This window comes from Typopeltis vanoorti, chromosome 22, assembly GCF_054136105.1.
Source record: "Typopeltis vanoorti isolate ZY-2024b chromosome 22, IOZ_Tvanoo_1.0, whole genome shotgun sequence".
In the NCBI taxonomy this organism is placed as follows: Eukaryota; Metazoa; Arthropoda; class Arachnida; order Uropygi; family Thelyphonidae; genus Typopeltis; species Typopeltis vanoorti.
This window is the reverse complement of record NC_143570.1, coordinates 39,620,006-39,643,145: the sequence shown is the minus strand read 5'-3', so window position 1 is coordinate 39,643,145 and position 23,140 is coordinate 39,620,006. Positions and strand designations below refer to the sequence as shown.

General features: G+C 35.8%; 1 protein-coding gene across 2 annotated transcripts in view; it reads right to left on the bottom strand.

Moving 5' to 3' along the window:
* LOC150094342 (uncharacterized) overlaps positions 1-23,140 on the bottom strand; it is a 484,937-nt gene that overhangs the window by 364,592 nt on the left and 97,205 nt on the right. For both annotated transcript variants that reach the window (XM_090412362.1, XM_090412363.1), the window contains exon 8: positions 3,170-3,355. In XM_090412362.1, coding sequence (XP_090268488.1) covers positions 3,170-3,355 — 186 coding nt within the window. The remainder of the gene's footprint in view (positions 1-3,169; positions 3,356-23,140) is intronic.

The following is a 23,140-nucleotide window of genomic DNA, read 5'->3' as shown; positions in this document are numbered from 1 at the left end:
CTGGCAATAGTGTGCCCAAACAAGTAACTTAGCAAGATTATCAAGACTCTGAAATATTGGTTACAATGGGAGGAAGGAGTGTAATCTGTAAAGTTTAGTGAGCAGGCAGAGGAGAGGTGATATGGTTATGCTGGAGAAAATTAAGTAGTGAGGGGATTTTATCAGATTATAATACCAAAAGGGTTATTTAAAAGTGGAGAGAAACAAAGAGAGACAGAGATGGGGTGAAGGTAGGAAATGATAGTCTATACTTGAGTGGTGAGAAACAGAGTAAGAAGTAGATTTTTTTTATATGGCAAGTAAATGGCAAGCATAATGCATGATAGAAAGTGCTGTAAATGTGGAAAGGTTGAATAGTTTTAGCCATGACATATATATTAGTGGTCGATTGGGACTTTCTATAATAGGTTTACTGGTATTACAATGGTCTGACAACAGCAATAATAACTGATAATAAATAGTACAAAAAATTTAGCTAATAAAGAGTTTATAGTGTTTAAGAAAGATGAAGATTTAGGATTGGGAGAAAGCATATTCCAATGGGAAAACTGTGTATTAAAGGTGTATTAGATAATGAAAGATTGAGACACTGGCTTAGCAAACATGAATTAATCTTGATGAACACAAATATTTCTTTAATTTAGCAAATCTTCATTTAATTTCTGGCATTGTGACCACATGTTTTCTAAATGTAAAACAGGTTTATTAAAATATGCAATATAACCCAACAAATTTTGTAAGTCATCAGACTTACATCATCTGGATACAAGACTTGTATAAAAAAGACTAGAAAAAAATTAATTACACAGTCGTGTTGTCAGAACTTCAACACAAGTACATATAAACAAAGTGACCAAAGAACCATTGTATTAACTAATATGCGTTATGTCAGATAATGTGACAGCAACAACTAGCATTGTCCCGACACTTGCATATTAGTTAATATAACAGTATTTTTGTCCCTTTGTTTAGATTAATGAATATTTGTGTAAATGAATGTTAGGAAACAAATTAAATTAAATTGCCAAAGATTTTTTTTTAAAAATTGGTTGTATTTGCAGAAAAACATTTGTTACATATTCTAATAAAGATGAGAAGGAACTGACAATAAAGCATAAAACAAAATACAGTTGACCCTTGAACAATAACGAGGCTAAGGGCACCGACCTCCCGCATTGTTCTAAAACCCACATATAACCTTCGACTCCCCCAAAAACTTACAGTAACTACTAATAGCCTGCTGTTGACTGGAAGACTTACCGATAACATAAATAAGTATATAATACATATATATTTTGTATGGTATGTATGTATTATATACTATATTCTTCCAATAAAGTTAGCTAGAGAAAAGAAAATATTATTAAAGATAATCATAAGGAAGTGAAAATACATTTTCAGTACTGTACTGTATTTATCCATACCATAAGCTTACATAGTCTGCTTACAAGATGAATCATCTGTCTGTCAATACCTACATCAATATTGTCTTATATGATACAAAACACTGTAGATGTTTATGTACTACTAACACTAGACATCAAAAATGAAAAGATAACTTGAAAAAGAGATTCATATTTATTTATAGGTATAACAATTCATGACTTGATAATGAAGAAGCAGCAATATGATTCCTTTATGGTAGCATAGTGCAATCAATATGATTGCTTTGCGGTAACCTAGCTCATACACTCATGAATCGTTATGAAATTGTTATTTCATGTTAATTAATTAATTTCACTAATTAATAACTTTTTTGCAGTTATGATTTAATACCGCATCATTACATTTGTTTACCTTTCTCTCGACTGTAAATTGCCATGCATAGTCTATAAGTGTTTGTGTGTTTAAGTTTAGATAAATTTTAAGTTTTTATGATAGACTTGTGCATACTTTATGGCATGGTTTCCCAAACTGTGTTCTGCAGAAGGTGAATAAGTGATCCACGAGAAGTTCTCCTGGAATTTGTCATTTTAGTTTACTAAGCATTTTTCACGAATAAATATTTTATAGTGGAAATATTCTGAGGAGAATAATATTCGTGAATATGTCGAAAAGCTCAGACCCAGAACGCCTAATAACATCTCTGTAGGAAATGTTAGTGACCAAGCCGTGTATTTTTAAACGTGGAAGTATTCATGAATTATCGTTAATTTTCACACATTGAAACCTTTCAACATTTGGGAAAGAGAATACCGCTGATTATGACTGGTCATGAAAATTGCCTGCAAGCAGATTATAACAATGGGTGGCGTATCCTCTGTTCTCAAAACTGAAGGAAATGACATCTGTGTAGCAAATGTCAGTGACCAATCAACAAGGAAGTATAAAAAAAATTTTTCCACTGAAATTGAAGATCAAGGTAGTCTGTATCCAGGTCTCAAATCTAGTAATACTGAATACTTTCTTTGCAAGTTCGTATTGTAGGGTGAAAATTTCAAAACTGTAGTGCCATGATTTCTTAAAAGTAATAGGCCTGCAGATTTAAATTTTAATATGAATAAGAGACAAGAGACTTTGTTTAATTTTCGTATTAAGAAATCTCTTATTGAAGGTGTTTGTGATGCAACAGATAGTGAGTCATCCACCACCAGCCTACAAAGCGATCTCCAGGATGTACAAAAGGAGGAGAAAAGTACCAGCAGCACACAGGAGAAAAAGTCTGCATTCACTCATAAGTACTTATAATATTATAAATATTTGGTGATCAGAATGGGATATGTCAATGAAAATTCAGCACAAATTAATTTAATGATGTTTATGTTTAATTAATTATTAATTAATAAAAATAAGCTAAATTAACATTTAATTACTACATTAAAGAATAACCAAGGTTTTCCATGAAAATTTAAGGATTTGTGAAGTGTTCCATCGTCGGAAAAGTTTGGGAAATGCTGCTTCACGGTAGTAAATGATAAAATAGACTACCTGCATATATTTTATGCATTCGTGACATCTATAACTTTTTCTTCATTTTTTCAATATTTCTAGCTACGCAGTTCGTCTATGAGTTTTTTAAATTGTCACAAATCTGAAAAAAAATTCCAATATATTTATTCAAACACACACACATAAGTGGACCTGTGCAGTTCAAACCTGCATTCTTCAAGGGTCAAATGTATTTACTAAAGTGGAGAATACTTTCTAAACATCTATATATAAACATTACCTTGATACAAACTTGGAATCTGGCTTTCAAAGTACACTAGTATTGGTAACTCATCATCAATGCCATATGATCTTGCTAATTCATAATCATCAATTTTGATGAATGGCAAATCTCTTTGGTCTGCTTCATCATCAATATTTTCTAATTCTTTTATTACGTTTTTTGATTTCTCATCTTTTTTATCATCTGAAGGTTGAAACATGTAATGATCATTATTTCATTTATATACTAATTTATAAAATTCATATTTTTGTTTGAAATATTAAAAATTTTATAAAACATTTACATTTTCAAACTTAAGAAAAGTGATATAAATAGCACCACTATAACATAAAAAAAAAATATATATATATATATAAAAGGAAATTAAATGACTCTATACCGAGAATGACAAGTTTAACGTTAAGATACAACTAGTTTCGTTGAATACATCAACTTCTTCAGGTATCACAGGCAAAGAATTAAATAAAAAATAACAGAAACATGATAAAATACATTAACAGAGCTAGTATAAAACACACAAGTACATTTAAAAGGGTGGAATGCGTGCTTGAGTTCCAACTGAAGTTGACTACATGTGAGAGCTGGTGTGAGTGCACCAGTATTGGATAGTGGCAATGTGTGCTTCAGAGATATTACAGCTAAGGCTATTGTTAATATGAGATGAATCAAGCGATATTTCTCTAGATTCAATTATTTTTCTTTCAAGTTCATCATAACAAACATGGATATTAGAAGTTAGTGGCCAGTCTACGAGGTGTTGACAGCCCTCATCCGAGTTGATGGAGAAGAGAACGTGGCTAGAGAGAGCGCTGGCTCTGGTTCTGTTGTAGGAAATGTCTCTTTTGTGTTCTTCCATGCGTAAAAGGATGGATTTAGTGGTCTGGCCGTAGTATGGTCTGCCACAATCACACAGAATCTTGTAGACTCCTGGATACTGAGTAGGGAGATGTTTCATTTTAGGTCCACTAAGTATGGAACGAAGTTTAGGAAATGTAGTGAAGCAAGTTCTAATGTTGAATTTCTGGAGCATTTTAGCAAGTTTTGGGGAGAGAGAGAGAGCTGATGTATGGTAATGAAATAAAAGCTCTTGGTGGAGAAGAATCTTCAGCAGCAGTTGACTGGTGGACAGAGAGAAATTTATTAATCTTCTTAAGAGAGAATCCATTGTTAACAAAAGACCATTTGAGATTTTGACAACACCTCGTAGACTGGCCACTAACTTCTAACATCCATGTGTGCTATGATGAACTTGAAAGAAAAATAATTGAATCTAGAGAAATATCGCTTGATTCATCACATATTAACAATAGCCTTAGCTATAATATCTCTGATGCACACGTTGCCACTATCCAATACTGGCGCACTTACACCAGCTTTTGCACGTAGTCAACGTCAGTTGGAACTCAAGTACGCATTCCTCTCTTTTAAATGTACTTGTGTGTTTTATACTAGATCTGTTAATGTATTTTATTATGTCTCTGTTATTTTTTATTTAATTCTTTGCCTGTGATACCTGAAGAAGTTGATGTATTGAACGAAACTAGTTGTATCTTAACATTAAACTTGTCATTCTCGGTATAGAGTCATTTAATTTCCTTTTTTATATACAGTTCTACCGAGTAAATAATGAACATTAATATATATATATATAATCATTAATACATTTGAAAACCAAGATAGCTAATACTTCAAGTACAATTTTAGAATACTCTTCTCAGTACTGATTCTAATAATCACAGTTTAATAAAAAGGTGGCACACCGTTTGGCAACTCCTATAGGTAAAGATTACCTCGCCATTGCTTCTGCCTGGTATCTCCATTTCTGGGTCTGGCTCCCACTGAAGAGACCTCAATAAAGGTTGAAACTAGTCTGGTAGTGGCCCTTCCCTTAATGCATAACATTATACATATCCACAAGGAGATGTGTTTTGCATTATGGGAGATACTGAGATAGGAGTGTTGTTAGCTTGGTTCACCTTGGCTACGAGTTGCCCGGTGTTGTACTACCTTACCCCAGTCCTGAAGATATTTTCAGGCACAAACTTTGTTTGCTCACACTTGGATAAAGGATTAAACTAAATTAATTATAGTCTAACCAAGTGAAAATTAACTTTCAACATTTTTCATCAATAACCTGCTTGTCTAAGTATTCTTCAGTAATCAAGTAATCTGATGAGCTGCTTTAGCCCCTTTTGCTATGCACCCCCTTAAACTTTAACTCCCTATTCAGGAACACTCTCAAGTCTCTGGCTTTGTCACTTTCATGGACTACCGTTATATGAAATGAAATGATTACCAGCTATATACCACCAAATTGGTATATAGCTGGTAATCATTTCATCCCAAAATGCATAACCTTCCATTCGCCACATTAAATTGAGATCCATTCTACTTTGCCCAGTCCCAATTTATCTAAATCATCCTGCAAAATTTTGACATCAACTGTATTAATTATTGCTCTACCCAACTTTGCATCATCAGCAAATAACTGAACAGTTCTTCTCAGATACGTTCCCATATCATTTCCTATATTATTAATGAATAAATTAAGTAGTAGCAGTCCAAGAACAGAACTCTGCAGAACACCATTAGTCACATGTCTTCTTTTGGACAATCCTTCTGAATAAACATCTTCCTGATATTTTTCAATCAACCACTCTTCTATCCATCTTACCAACCCTATATCCATCAGCATGTTCTGCAGTTTGCTGATAAGAATTCCATGTGGTATCCTGCCAAGGGCCATCAGTATCACTGTAAACTCATTACCTTTATCCAATTCAGCTGTCATTGTATTATAAAATGTCGGCAAGTTACTGAGGCATGATCTACCCTTCAGAAAACCATGCTGCCTCCCATACGGTATTCTATTCCATTTCCATCTATTGACTCCTGCATTTTTCTCTTGAACCAACTTCTCCAATACTGTGGCAACAATTCCTGATATGCTGATCAGTTGGTAATTTGCTACATCAGTTTTGGAGTCTCCTTTATGCAATGGACCGATTTTCCCCTCTCCCTTCTTTCCACCCCTTGGGACTAACAAAGAGCTGAGACTTAGATTAAACAATGTGGTCAAGGGCACTGACAATTCTCCAACATCTTCAAGTGAAACTCAAGCTGGTAGACTATCTAATCCCATAGCTGAATTCACATTAATGTTTTGTAATGCTATCTACTTCTTAGAGGGATAAAAATCCTATGTTGTTATATAGCCAGTAAGTGAAACTGAAGATTGAGAATTACGATCTATGAGTTTCAATGCCGAAAAACTATCGGCGAAGGCAAATCGAAGCAAAGGTGGAGCAAGCTCCCTCACTATTCTTGATATTCTCTCATAATGTAAAACACAGCTCCTAAGAGATGTAATACTGTCATTGCATTATGAGGAGAGGTCACTACCCAGACCGGTTTCAACCTTTTTTGAGGTCTCATCAGTGAGTAGGTAGACCTGGAAGATATCAAAGCTTAGTGAAAAGAACTTACATACCTTCACTATACGAATGCCATAAAGGTGTACTTATATTTTGTAATTAAAATGAAAAGCCAAACGGCTAGTTTTCTGGCAACTTAATAGATATTAGAAGGATAAAAATTCTATGTTGTTATATAGCCAGTAAGTGAAACTGAAGATCGAGAACTACGATCTATGAGTTTCAATGCCGAAAAACTATCGGTAAAGGTGGAGCTCCACCTCTACCACGAGTTGCCCCAGCTTGCACTACCCTTTGGGATCAGTGCTGCAGTATCCAGGTATTTGCTTACGCTTGGAATCGCCGAACTTTATATATAGTTTTTACTATATTCGGCATGAAACTCTTTGAGTTTCTTATTCGGCTAAGAAACTATATGAGATGTAATATCCCTTAACCTAAACAAACCACTTATGATAAATTTAACTAACTGACACAGTATAGTTACAGCACTGACTGAGTTTTTGTTTTCATTTCTCCTTGAGGTCTCATCAGTGGGAGCCAATATGAGAAGTGAACTAGAGGTCTATTGCATTATATGATACTGAGGCAATAATTGATGTGAAGTCGTTGGCCTTTATATACAAGTATCCTAGTCATGTAGTGACTTCATGTGCAAAATTGTCTGCTTACACTCGAACAAAGGATGAAATCAAGTATATAATTTCTTGGCATCATTAACTTTTAATTTAAAATACTCACATTGGAGATGTCAACAACAGCAGAAAAAACGTTTATCACTTATTGTATATTTGTTCTTCCTGACCCAGAAGAATCCACTCGCATATGTGGCGAAACTAGTAGGCTTAATTAAATATCTATTGTGACACATTACGGAAAATTATGGAGACAACTACCGTTAGAGCAAAACTTTAGTTTAATATAAACCAAAATGAACACTCGATGTTTCGACCTTCATATCAAAGTCATCTGGAGCTTACACATATATAGAGAGAAACAAGCTGCACTACAATCTACATGGTTTGCTAAAGTTACTGATCAACCGTTACAACAATTATTGGCCTGACCTCTGGTTAAAAAAAAAAAAAACCTTTACTACATCAAAGCTAGAGTCCTATTATTATCTATTAGGTTACAAAATTAAATTGGGCTGGAGATGTTTATATATATATATAAATAAACATATATATATATATAAAATTAAAAAAAAAAGCTAGATACTAAGTAGGGTGAATATGTGCCATCCAAATTCTTGGAATTTTTATGCCACCATTATTACCAAGATTAGGGTGGTTAATCAGAATTTCACAGGCTTCTTTAAATTTTCTTTCATACTAGGTTTTTGTATGATGTAAAGAGCAGGTACTTTTCCAATCAATTTGATGTAGGGTGTTGAGAGCATGATCTGAGAGGCCTGCTCACCAAAATTTTTATATTTAATGTGTCATTTGTGTTCTTTTTAACATATAAGGATTGTACGTCCAGTTTCACCAATATAAGGTAAGTTAAGGGCACAGTAGATGCATAAACTCGGATGTGCCAATGGGAGGAGAAGATCCTTAGAGGAGTTGAATATGTTTTTTAATTTTATAGGTGATTTAAAAGTGGCATTGAGATTATAATGGTGTAAGATTCTAATGATTTTTTTCTGATCACCCTTTAATGTATGGGATGACTATGGTTTTACTGTAATCTATATTCTTTTTTGATGAAGTTTTATGAAGAAATTTATTAATAGTATCTTTGTTATAGCCATTATTTATAAATGTGTTGCAAATAATCTTTAATTCTTGTTTAAGAGCTTGTTGATTAGAGCAAATTGTTATAGCTCTGCTGTTTTTAAGGTCGTTAATGACTCCAAATTTTTGCAATGGGTGGTGATATGAGTTAGCATGTATATTGTTAAGATGTAGTGTTTATTATTATTATATTTAATTATGTCCTTTCTTACTTCAACCTCTTCTATCAAAATCCTTGCGCCATTGTTTATGTGGGCTATCTCTTTTATATATTGTTGTGTTTCCTTTTATTCTTTTATTATCTTATTCTTATTTTAATTTTAACTTTTATCACATCTTAGTGTTAATGTTATCAAATCCTTACATTCCTTCTCTTATTATATACTTATCGTCGGGTCTGCGCCTTTGTTCTATCACACTATTCTTTATTCACTTTATTTTATTCCTTACGTAATTTAACTTTCTTAGGGCCCCCAGAAATACCTGTTCCCTGAATACTATGAACTATCCTATTCACTCAGGCAAATTTATTTACTGTGCCAGCCTGGGCACCTTAAGGGTAGAGTTAAACTCAGCCTCAGAATAGTCATAGGATATCAGGTGCTACTTATAATCTTAGCTAAAATTCAGAAGGCTTAGGTTTCCTAGTTTATTGCAGTCGTGCCCTACTACTCTTAATTGGGATATCCCTGCGCACACATACAATCACAGGTTCGTATTTTATTAAGGGTCAGGGTCAGTCAGCATGATCAGAAATACAGACATGTAAAGTATCAAGTAAATTTAATGAACTTATTATGCAGTGCAATACAAAATTAAGACAATTATTAATTCTAATTTAAACTTCTACTTTTCTCTCACTCTCTTGTTCTTAAAATAATTAAGCATTGATTTCTAAATGTTAACAAATTAAATATTTCAACATATTTTACATTCTTATCTACAACTCAATTTGGTCACTTAGGAATTTAGCACATTGATGATCTTTCTCGAATGAATTATGACAAAATCTTTATCTAACTGAAAGTTCTTAAAATTCATTTCAAAAGGCATAGAGTCATTTACATAAATCACAGTTCTTCACACTTCCTTCTATTACAAGTTTAAGATACACTCTTTTTGCACTGTTAGTCAATTCTCAAAAAGGAGTTAGAACATGTGAAAGTACTTATCTACTCTTTATCGGTTTCCTTCCGTCCTTCCTTCTTTGTTACGATTCTGACTATTTAGATTTTTTCGCTATGTGGGATACACATGCTCTCCTGAGCCAGGCGCTATTTCTCTGCTAAGGGTTTACATCAACGATCCTTCTCATTGACGGCCAATGTTCGATCTTGCCGAACTCTGCTGCGGTGCCATGCCGGAACTTCTCGAAAGTCAGCTCTTAAAAATAAGAGCTGAACTGCGATGAACACTTGTAGCACACAGAGAAAATGCAGGAACAAACGGGGGGGGGGGGATTCAATTCCATGTCGCAGGTTTTATACGCTCCCCAAGAGCACCACCTTTCCGAGTTTGAATTTCTCTTATCGTCCCGCCTATTGGTCTCTGACTGGGTGACTTCACCAATCAACATACGAGACTTTCTATTTCCAAGAATGTATGCATCACAATATTTTCTTAGATGTGATGCCCGCGGGTTCTCTTGTAGCGTTAGGGCGATCTTTGTCCTATGTTGCTGAATAACTTGCATTCTTTCACTTGTAGAAAATCACTAATAATTTCTCTTATAACTGCCCCTTTTTGCTGACTTACATTTATACTTGACACACAGATATATTAATTTTAATTCACATAATTCAAAGTATAATATACAGGATGTTGTTTACAAAAAAAAACATAGTTATACTGTGATAAAAGATAAGTATGCATGTTTATTTTATGTTTATTGTTAGATTCTGGAATGGTGACATCATGTAAAATCAGGTTGCCTATTTTAGATCTAACAATATATTGGCCAGTATGCATTGGTTTGCGGTAAACCATGGAGAATAGACTGCCTGAGGGAAGACGTGTGACCAGTGTATCCAGAAACGGGAGCGAGTTCAGATTTTCAATTTTCGATAGCAAATTGTATGAGTTCATGTTGTTTGACTTAAATCAATTTTAGGCTTTTATTGGTAACTATTCCATAGGTTGAAATTTATACGTATAATCACAGTTTTTTATTTTTTTTTAATTTATATATATATATATAAACATGTTGCTTTCCAGCTCAATTTAATTTTGTAACCTAATAGATAATAATAATAGGACTCTAGCTTTGATGTAGTAAAAGTTTTTTTTTTTTTAACCAGAAGTCAGGCCAATAATTGTTGTAATGGCTGGTCAGTAACTTTAACAAACCACGTAGATTGTAGTGCAACTTGTTTCTCTGTATATACACTCATGAGCAGTTGAATTAGAAATACCTGTCTAGTAGCAGGTAGCACCCCCATTTTGCCTTGATGACGGCGGCGATGCAGCATGGCATGGACTCCACAAGGCACCGGAAGTGTTGGGGAGCCAAACTGATCCATGACCGCTGCACAGCTTCCCACAATGCATGGAGATTGGTTGGAGCAGGGTCCAGGGCGCATATATTGCTCTCGACAGCATCCCAGATGTGTTCAATAGGATTGAGGTCAAGGGACCTTGGGGGCCAGCCAAGCATACTTATGTCCATGAAGCGTTCATCCACCCACATGGCCACAATTCAGGAGCAGTGGGCCTGTGCATTGCCTTGCTGTAGGTACAGGTCTCCTGCAGGGTGCACAATATCCGACAGCAGGTTCCTGTATCATTCGCCGGTGAGGGACAATGGTAGATGTACCAGGGGACCCATTTCATCCCACGTAAACAGTCCTCATATGAGGATACCACCACCACCGACCTGAACTGTACCTTGCTGGCAAGAAGGATCGATTGCTTCATGTGCTTGACGACGCACTTGCACCCTGCCATCGGCGTGTACCAACGAGTACCTCGACTCATCAGTCCAGACGACCTTTTTCCATGCGTCGAGGGTCCAATGGCGATGTTCCTGCACAAATGCTAATCGTTGTGCCTTGACGTGCGGTGAGCAGAGGTACCCTAGTCAGGCGGTGGCTTCTGTACCCGATAGTGAGGGGATGGTTCTGAATGGTGTAGTAGTTGCTCACACATCGTTGTTGTCCAGCATTGAATTGGCGAGTGATCTGTGGCACTGTGGCCTGTTTATCCGTTGTTGCCATCTGAGCTAGCCGACAGTGTCCCCTGTCATCGACATGTTGTACACTGCGGCAGTTTTCCCTGGCGTCTGTGGTTTTATCCAATTCCATGTACTCACGGTACATTCTTGACACAGTGGCCCATGAAAAGCCAAGTGCCTGCACGGCTGCGGAGATGGAGTATCCCATACATCTGGCCATGATCAAATTCACTGAGATCTCAAGTCTTCCCCATTCTGTGCTCAACTATTACTCAGATAGTCAGTAGAAGGTCTGATGACATCCCTGTCACGCGCCGCTATTCCATTCTCCAGGGCGACCACACTATTTCACCATACACGACAGGTATCTCTAATTCAACTGCTCATGAGTGTATATGTGTGTGCTCCAGATGATGACCTTGATATGAAGGTCGAAATGTCGAGTGTGCATTTTGGTTTATATTAAACTAAAGTTTTACTCTAACATGGTAGTTGTCTGCATAATTTTCCATAATGTATTCTGATCACCATGTAAGCATGAAAGAAAGGATCTATTGTGACCTATTAAACTGAGTATTAGTTATTTTTTATGAAAACAATTATGTTTTTTGATGTTGTATCCTTATTTACCTGAAGACATTGCTAAATTTACAAGCATTCAACCTATTTCACTTGGAAAAACAAGTTATATAGACATATTAAAAGTATCTTAATCCTAATCCTTGCTATATCAAGTATCAGGATTAAGATACCAAGGAGGTAACTTGTTCGATCAGGCAGGAGAGAACAATTTGCTTCGTTTGCGGCAAGTAAAAAAGAAGGCACTTTTGTTCCTTAAATGTGAGATATGGCAACTTTTAGTATTATGGACTGATTGAAGTTGACATTTATCAAGAATTCTCTAAACAGAGGCTTGATCATATTCATTAGCAGTTATTGTTAGCAGAATGGTTAGTTTGTTCAGAATAAGAAAGTGCAAGAATAAGATAGCAATTCTATTATTAGTATTATGATTCAGGCCTCCATGGCGTTGCAAGATTATTGCATAATGTATTCTGATCACCATGTAAGCATGAAAGAAAGGATCTATTGTGACCTATTAAACTGAGTATTAGTTATTTTTTATGAAAACAATTATGTTTTTTGATGTTGTATCCTTATTTACCTGAAGACATTGCTAAATTTACAAGCATTCAACCTATTTCACTTGGAAAAACAAGTTATATAGACATATTAAAAGTATCTTAATCCTAATCCTTGCTATATCAAGTATCAGGATTAAGATACCAAGGAGGTAACTTGTTCGATCAGGCAGGAGAGAACAATTTGCTTCGTTTGCGGCAAGTAAAAAAGAAGGCACTTTTGTTCCTTAAATGTGAGATATGGCAACTTTTAGTATTATGGACTGATTGAAGTTGACATTTATCAAGAATTCTCTAAACAGAGGCTTGATCATATTCATTAGCAGTTATTGTTAGCAGAATGGTTAGTTTGTTCAGAATAAGAAAGTGCAAGAATAAGATAGCAATTCTATTATTAGTATTATGATTCAGGCCTCCATGGCGTTGCAAGATTCATCGTGAGAGGCCATCCTAGAAAACACGAAGTCTATCATACCACTCCTTAAACTCATTGACCATTCGTGCTCTCACCACTTTATCAGGCAATGCATTCCATGGTTCAAACACCCTCCATGCAAAGAAACCACTGCTCACAACTTCCTTTCGTAACTTCCAGAGATGGCCCTCCTCGCTCTTTTCCCCTTGTTCCACCAGATGAAAGAACTCCCCAGTGTCAACCCTGGAGAGTTCTTTCATTCAACCACCTCTCAACAGTTTAAAAGTCTCAATCATATCACCTCTCCTCCTTCTATCCACCAAACTCTGCAGTCCACATTCCCTCATCCTATCTTCATAACTAACATTGTACACTACTGATACAATCTTTGTTATCTGCCTCTGCATTCTTTCCATGGTTTAATTATCCCTTTCAAATCCATGGACCAAATTTGATCACAATAATCTAAGTGTAGTCTGATCAGGGCTTTATACAATGGAATGACAACTTTTATCTCTACAGGTCAGCATCCTTCTCAGTATTGCAGCAATCCTCTGGGTTGCTGCAATAATATGTTCCCTGAATTTTGGGCTTCTATCAATCATCACCCCCATATCTCTTGTCTTTCCCACTTTCTCCAGTACATTTCCTCCAACAGAGTATGCAGCCTCCCATCAATGTATCCCAAACTTCAAGACTTTATATTTAGCTGCATTAAATTGGCACCCACATTCAGTTGCCCTTTTGAGAGAAATTTGTGACATGAAATTAAGAATTATCTACATGTTAGCACAAGAAAAGTATATTTAATATACTGACTTGTAAAAAATTGTTTTCTGTCTAGGCACTGATGACAGTTTGTTATTTTGAAACTGAAATATCTGTCAGTATGTTAAATATATTTTTCTTGTGCTAACATGTAGATAATTCTTAATTACATCTGCACTATTACTAATAAGCCTTCCTAACATCATCTGCAAACAACTGAATATTCCCTGCAATCCATGGATAATATAGGTTGCTGTACTGAGCCTGCGGAACCCACTTGTAACCTTCTGCTTCCTTGATACTGCTCCCCCCCCCCCATATGCAACTCTCTAATACCTATCAGCTATCTATCACAAATCCAGTTCACTAAATTGATATCTAAACCCGGTGCTGCAACTTAAATATCAGCTTATCATGTGTTACCCTGTGAAATGCCTTCATTAAAAAAGGAGAGACAATATGCCTTTCCCTTATCAACTGCTCTTGTTAGTTTATTACAAAAGGCAATCATATTATCACATTACTAACACAAGAGCATCCCTTAACAAATCCATGCTGAATCTAACAGATAACATCATTACCGTCATATGCCCAATGTTGTATATGATCCCTCACTAATTTCTCCAAGATCTTAACAACTACTGATGAAATACAAACTGGTTGATAGTTTGACACTTCCTGTCTGCTACCTCCCTTATGCAATGGCACTTTCCTTCCACTCCTTGGGCACCTTTCCCATTAACAGACATTCATTGAAAAGCCAAGTCAAGTTCTTTAGCATTCTCTCAAATTCATGCAAAATTCCATCCAGTCCCATTACTTTATTGACATCCAGAGTCTCATTATTTGAAATAACTCTCTTCTTGCACTTCTAAAACTCGAACCTACTCTATCCCCTCTAGTATTAAAAATTACATCTCCAGGATGAAACACTCCAATAAAGTGAACATTGAAAAACTCCACTATGTCCTTTGCATCAGTCTACTCTATTCCCATTTTTACCCAACAATGTCATTCTTCCACAATAATTTCTCCTCCTACTGGCCACATAGCAAAATCTCAGAGCCAATCTGTTCTCATATTCCAGTTTTGCCTTTCTTACCAAACTAAAACTCTCCTGGCCTGTGTCTTATATTCTTCATGTATCTGTTCTCCCCCCCACCTTGCCTCTTCTTATATCTCTTACATAACCTCTTTTTTACCTGCAGTTCCTATTTGATATTGTTTGTCATTCACTTTACACTAAATTGTGTTCTCTTCTTCACTCATGGTATACAGCTTGCTATTACTGCTAATAAATATTCCTTCACAAGTTCAAAAGCGCTAATGATATATCGCCTTTCCAATTCCTCCCTCCATGGAATGCACAAAGTTGATATCTAAGACTATTATAATCACCTGCCTTTTAATTCCACATAAATTCCTTTCTCTTTGATGCTGCTGCATGTCTATTCATCTTCCAAGTCAAAACCACATGGTCACTTCCTCCAACTGGGGACAGAGATGCCATCTCAGTGATATTAACTCTTCTGATGCTATGACCAAATCTAAAACTCTCAAACCTCATTTTCCTTCTACTACACATTGCCTACGAAATTTGTTCCTCAAGAATTCCAGAAATTCCATTTCCTAATTACTACATGCAGTTTCCTTTTCTCAATTTATACGGCTGTAGTTAAAATCTCCCATAATAACAATCATTCTTCTTGCACTTGCTAAGGTCAACTGTGTAAATATTTCCTACTCTTGACCCTCTATTCTCCCTGGCTTGTAGCAACACCCCATTAAATATCCTGTCCACCTCTACCTCACACCATATGCTTTTAAACCATTAGTGCCACTGCCCTCCAAATCCTCCACTCGGACAAGACATAAGTCATCACTTATCAAAAGCAGTACCCCACCACTGCGTTTTCCCTTTCTATCCTGTCGAAAAATGCTATCTATACCTTGATACTTCTATTCCTACCAGTATATCACCTTCCATCAACTGCATCACAGAGATTCCAATAATCTTTGGACAGACTAATGCTATCAGCGCCACTAATTCATCTCCCTCCCAGATACTCCTGGCATTAGCATAACGAATAAAGGCATTGTCACTGTTTCTTTACCTATCATTATCCCTTCCAGACTCCACTGGATTAAGCATTACCCACTTTTTTCTCCAAGCACCTATTCCCACAGGATGCTACCATCCACTCTGAGTTCTAGTTTCCCTGCAGTGACCCCCTGACTTGTTCAGAGAACATCATTCTCTCTAGATGCCTACATCCTTCCTAATTCAAATGCAAGCCATCTCTTGCATACAGTTCCTCTCTGTCTTCAAATGTCCTCCAGGTATCCATGTATACCAAGCCTTTCTTTAAACACATTCTAGCTATTATACTATTCATTATTGATGCTCTTCTCTGTATTATGATACCTGGGGAACACACACACTATCTTCCCTCTCTCAGTCTTCTTCCACACTGCCTCTCAAGTGATTCGTGCCCACTATCACAATCTCATCCACTCTTTCATCATGCTTAATTGCCATAGTCATGCACCTTCTATCATTCCTCCAGGAAAACACTCAGGCATTTTATCTTGCACACCACAGATCATCGAGTCTCCATATATCATACCTCTGTTTCTTCCTTATTCACCTGCATCCCTCACTATCTCTCCTCTAATACTTTCTTTCTTCCTCTACTTATCTGTTGTCCTGTCATCTCTCTCTCCACAATAAATTATCAAGTCACCTCTCCATTCCTGGTTCCAGGACTCTTTCACATTTTTCTCATTCCCTCTTTTACTGGTTCTCTTATTCTCTCCTCTTCTATCATTCCCATAACTCTCTCACTCTTGCTCTGATTTGCTTTGCATTCAATGTTTCCTGTCACCTGATCTCTTCTTTCACACTTCTCAACTCATTCTCGAGACATTCCACTTTCTCTTTTAGCACATCTCTCTCTCTGCAACCTGCCTACTCTTTCTCACTATTCATCCTCCCAATTACCATGTTTGAAAACTTCACAATGTTTCAAACTTACCATACTCCCTACTTTTATATCTTCATTGACATTCTGCTTGTTATCCTCACCCCTACGATCAAGGTACTCATTTCTCTCGGTCAGTATTATCCCATTTCTGATGTAATACTGTCATAGTCATGGCAAACCCAAAGATTATATTGAACATTAGGAATTCAATAATTCTGGCCTGAAACATTCCATTCCAGTGGCAGTGGTAGCATTTGATAAAAACAAATCAGGATACCATGACTGAGGTCAATTTAATTAATTTGAGAAACTTTTATTCTTAGTTATCTAGCCCAACAGCTAAGATTAGCCAACAGCACACTCACAGATGCTGTTTTTTAGGCTCTTTAGGCTTTCAGTGTACTTTTCCACTTATTGCTTAGAACATTTTTGTGTGTGTTTTTGCAATTTTAATATTGTTTCTCTGGCAATGTTACAGTGAATGAGATGAAATATAGCAATGATTAAACCCAGGTTTAATCATTTCTATTCTTATATGCTGTATTCATTCAGATTTATGCCTGTATTCATGATCTGAGAAGTAATTACCATTAACTCTCAACTTTTTTTTAAATTATGCATATAATTCTTATACTGGATATTTAACACTACTCATGCTTCCTTTGAACACTAATAGCATATTTGCTTTTAGATGTGACCAAAATCAAAGTCATAAATGCATGCTATGTGACATAGACAGTGTACTCATTAAATAATGAAAGAAAATGTGTATAAAAATAAAGAGTAAGTTCACGAATATTGGACTGTATAAATAACTGACTGAATGACTTGAAATAATTGTCAATGGAGTGACAGCCTTCACTACTCATTCCATCCAACATCTCCAAACGGCATCTAAGACTTGGCTTTTGGCAAGACTGCAAAGCTGTCCAAGAAAAAAATTCCAGCTTTGCATTCAGCCCTGCACAGCAACTCAAAAAAAAATCTATAAAAAATGATCAGTGAATATAAATCAACTATAAAAGGGCCAAATGCAGAAAACTTGTCTCTGACTCAAATGACTTCTGGTTTGTCGATAATGCTACTGGGTTCAGTTTGTGTTGTTTCATGTTTCTACTCCATGCATGTAGAAATGGAACACTGTAAAATTATACAGTGATAATGCTGACTTCCTTGTGTTCCAAGAACAGCCCAAGGCATTACTTCTCAGCCTTTCCAGTAAAATATATTAGAAAAATCCTTAACTGCCAAGATACCAACAGGTCTTCCATTTCTAATAGTATTATCACCCCTTCCCCCTCAAAGTGCTAAAAATTTATGTTCCACACTCAAACCTATATTTCTTTACAATCCTTCATACATCTGCATATTAGAATATAGAAACAAGTTCCTATTCAGTACCCATTAAAAAAAAAAAGGAAATTCAAGTTCACCACCAGTCTATTGACACTTGGTGATAGTTTTTTAGAGGACCAAAGTGCTCTCTTAAATAACAGAAAAGGTCACTAATCATCAACTTCATCACCATCTAAAGACCTACAGCTAATCATGACCATCATCACAGACTCCAATACTCTATATCCATAGCAGATTTTCTAGCCTACATAACTCAATTTTGGACACTGACATGAAAAAGTTTGAAATAGCCATACTATTATAGCTGAAATTTTAAAGGTTCTATCATTTCAAAAAATTAACATCCTATTGTCTGTCTTTTGTAATTGGTAGCCACTTGTCTCTTTAGTCATTAACTGCAGTCATGTTCAGGTTTCTTTTTCAGATTTTGCTCTTCAATGCTGAAGTACTCAGAGCTCTCTTTCACCCATGCTTTTCCTCTTATACATTAATGAACCATCTCTCATTAACCTTGATGCCTATTCACAGTTTTGCTGATAACAGAACACTCACACTCCATCACTTATCTTCATTTGAAAAATCATGTAGTGCTCAAAAATGCAAAAGTATTCAAAGCTTCCAAGTTTTTCATAATGGGATACCTGAAGTAGCTTGAAAAAGTTTCATATTTGGAATCTAAAGCAAGGTTTACAGGCTATGTAAAAAATAAATAAATAATGTAAAAAAGAATAAAAATTAATAAAAAAATAGAAAAAATCCTTACCCTATCCAAAGTACTAATGTACTATAGATTTCATGAAAAATAACCCCCATAAAACTTCATTTCTTATTATCTTTGAAATAACACTCAGACTGCCAGACAAGATCTCTTTCTATCCTGAATTAACCTCCAGAAAATGTGGTGTCCCTTTTGATACTGTCGAGAACTGCTAATTATTTATAAATACTAAATCCAACCAATCTTAGAATAATGTTCACACGTTTGCAATACATAAAAAAAATGCTTGATGATATCTGAGAGAACAACCTGGGTAATCAATGATGCCCCCCCCCCCCCCTCTCTCTCTTAGTATGTTCATCAGCATGGTTTTGCTGAAGTGCCAACCATTATTCCTCCTCCTCCTCTAAGAGCGTAAAAACACAAGCAGTTCTGCACAGTTAAGCTCAAACTTGAGCAACTTCTCATCTGTCTGTTTCATTTTGTCTATTTTATTTCTATTCTTTTGGAACAATCATCCATATAACATATTTCTCAAGGACTACAAAATCCAGCTCTATGAAACATCATCATTCTTAACCACATCCTCACACAGCACTGTAGTTCAATACATTTTATACCCTCTTATTGCATAGGAGTTAATTTAAAAAGAAAAAAGTAAAGTGCTAAAACATAACCTCTTCTTTAATTAACAAATATTCACCATCCTGGAGACCGTTGCTGTTATCAACAGTCTTGGACTCACACCAACCACTCTAACACCTTAACCCAATGCAAAATGGATTGCAATTTAAAGTCTGTTATCATTCCTGCTCCATCACTACCTGCAATTCCATCATTCCTCACTCAAGCTTAGTACTATTCCATGCTAACACGAAAATTAATTTATCTTAAAATACTCAGAGAATATATCCGTAGTGGTCATCTACTACCAATTCCATCAACTAATATAATCCTCCCATAATGGCTGTTTCTATTGCTAGTCACGTAATAGCAAAAGAAACGGCAATTATAGTGTATGTTATACAATTATATTATATTATAATATAATTGTATAATATACAGAAGCAAATTTGTGAAACATGGCTTTCCTTTAACCAACACACGCTGACATGACAAAAGTTATCAAGTTAAATAGGTAGATCTAAAGGATCTACCTATTTATCTTAAAATACTCAGAATGTGATATATCTCTGAGTTGGCATATCTCTGTGGAATTTGGCATGTCTCTTCTCATGCTATACCTTTCTAACATATCACCTTCCTATCTCGCCCTTTATATTCCTCATGTAACTTCCACTATAAATTAACTCCATAAAATTTTCCATATTTCCTACTACATTTCTCTCTCTCTCTCTGTCTGTCTTCCTCCAGTCATCCATTTTAGACCTACCTATTTAACTTGATAACCTTTGTGATGTTATCATGGGTTTGTCAAAGGGAAGTAATGTTTTATAAATTTGCTTATATATTATAACAACGGGGGTGCTTAAGGGTCAAAGCTGTATAACTGAGAGGAGACCTCCACGTAGCCCTTTAAAGGAATGCGGAGAACCGACCACGGCTTCTGACCTAATGTCCAATCCTCACCTTCTCGTGGTGCACCCTGTTGGGTATCTACTTGGATACTGAACGAATGAGGATGGGCTGGCAATTTGGGATTTAGCCGACCAAATTGTATTCTTATTGGTTAAATCAAAATAAAAAATGATGGTATGCCATTACAAAATTTCATGCCGGCTGAGGCATTGCCTGGATAAACAAGGCCCCCCGTTGTTTTCACCAGGGCGAACAGTGAAAAGTCAGCTACTGGAACAAATCTGAAAACAAACCCCAACTCAACATCACTAGAGTTAAAGATCGGTACTATCAACATAAGAAGCCTGAATGGCAAAGAAATAACTGAGCTAACTGAGGAATTAGGTTAGTACCAGATCGACATAATAGGGGTGACTGAAACAAAAAGAAAAAAACTGGCGAGATCTTTCTGAGCAATAAACACAAAATGTTATAATCAGGCAATGACAATCAAGGAAAAGAAGGAGTAGCCATAGTATTCAACACAAAATACAAGGCTGATCTTCTTGAATGGCAGTCAGTCTCAGTAGAGTAATGTGGACAAATATGAGAATGGGGAACTGGATAATGAGACTTATTTGTGCCTAGGGTCTCATAGAAGGTTCTACTAAGGTAGCAGTGGAGGAATATTTTCAGGCTTTAGAAAAAGCAACTGACACAATGAAAATGGAAAAGTTGGTCCTTGTTTGGGATCTAAATAGCAGAGTAGGAAATGATTTTGACACATACAAAAATATTTTGGGAAAATTTGGAGAAAAGAACAAAGCTAATAATAATGGCAAATATTGGTTGGATTTCTGCTCAGGACATGGACTGGTTATAACTAACACCATGTTCCAACATAAAATGTTGGAACATGGTGTTCAAACATTTGTGAATTTGTGCATAAAAATATGCACAAATTCACATGGAGAGAAGAGGCTAGGAATAAGAAAAGTCTCATTGACTATGTTATTGTTGATAGTGATGTTTTCTCCCTGGTGCAGGACACCAGAGTGTACAGAGGATTTGAAATTGGAAGTGATCACTATTTAGTCTTGAGCAAGATAAAATTGATATTGAAAAGAATAACATGTAAGAAAGTTTTAAAGCGAATAAAAGTTGAGCAGCTCTCAGATGTGAACTGTAGACTAAAATACACAAAGATTATTGAAGAAAAAATGAAAGAGTTTGAGAACAGGAATCAAACCTTGGAGATTCAGTAGCAAACTCTAAAGAAAACATTGACTGATTCTGCCAGAGAGGCATGTGGTGAGGTTGTCTGCAAGGATAAGGATAAAAAAATCAGAACTCGCTGGTGGACACAGGAAGTTAAAGAGGCAGTGAAGCAAAAGAAAAAAGCATATCAAAAGTTCCTGTCAAATAAGTCAGCTTGTGCTCTTAGAGAATATAGAGACAAATGCAAGAATGCTAAACACTGTGTAAAACTAGCTAAACAAAAGTCGTGGGAGGACTTTGGCAAGAATATAAAAAATAAATGATATTCTGGATGTTGTTGAAGAAGCTTAGGAATGGAGGAAAGAGTGCTGTAAAAGGAGTTAGAGATTATAAAGTTAACATCAAAATGGTAGAAAAAGATATCCTTGAAGTATGGAGTAATTACTTTGAAAAATTGCTAAATGAAACAAGTAGTGATGACAGCACAGTTGTAAAAAACACTGACCAGGCATGCAGTCAGGAATACATATCCATACTGGAAGTAGAAAAAGCCATTAAAGGCTTGAAATGTGGAAAGGCAGCAGGAATAGATGATATTAGACCAGAAATGCTGAAGTATGGTGGTATAAGAGTCTTACAGTGGCTGCACTGCATAGTTCAGAAAGCCTGGACAGAGGGACGAATTCCCAATGATTGGAGTAGAGCTCTCAGTATCCATATATAAAAAGAGAAATAAAACTGAATGTGAGAATTACAGAGGTATTTCCCTACTGAGTGTTCCTGACAAGATCTATGCAAGTATACTTGAGAAACGGTTGAGAAGAATTGTGGAAGAAAAGCTAGGTGAAGAACAAGTTGGATTCAGGCCAAATAGAGGCTGTCAGGATCAGATCTTCACTTTAAGACAAATAGTCGAGAAAGCATGGGAATATAACAAAGATCTGTCTTTAAGTTTTGTCGATTTGGAAAAGGCATATGACAAGGTGCCAAGAGAGAAGCTATTCAATATGCTGCAGTTATATGGTGTCAATGGGGCATTATATCAAGTAAATTTTTACTGTCAGTTGTAAGTCAGCAGTTAGAATTGAAGGAAGTACAGGAAGATGGTTTAATGTTAAATCTGGTGTGAGACAAGGATGTACATTATGAAGGAAATCACAACTGGAAATGTTTTTGATATCACGATTTTAATATCAAAATCATGATATCAAAATCGAGAGATGTTATTGTCAGCTCTTTACTTTATGCAGACGATGTTATACTTCTAAATAAATCCACTACAAGTCTGCAAGATTCTCTGACTAAATTGAATAGCTGTTGTAATAGATATGGTATGAAGGTCAGCAATAAAAAGACAAAGACAATGAAAATAAGCAGAATCATTGAAAATGTCAACTGTGTTGTGAATGGAGAACCTGTGGAACAAGTAAAACATTTCAGCTACTTAGGTACGATTTTAGTGAAGATGGCAAATTAAATACAGAAATAGAAAACAGAATCAGCAAAG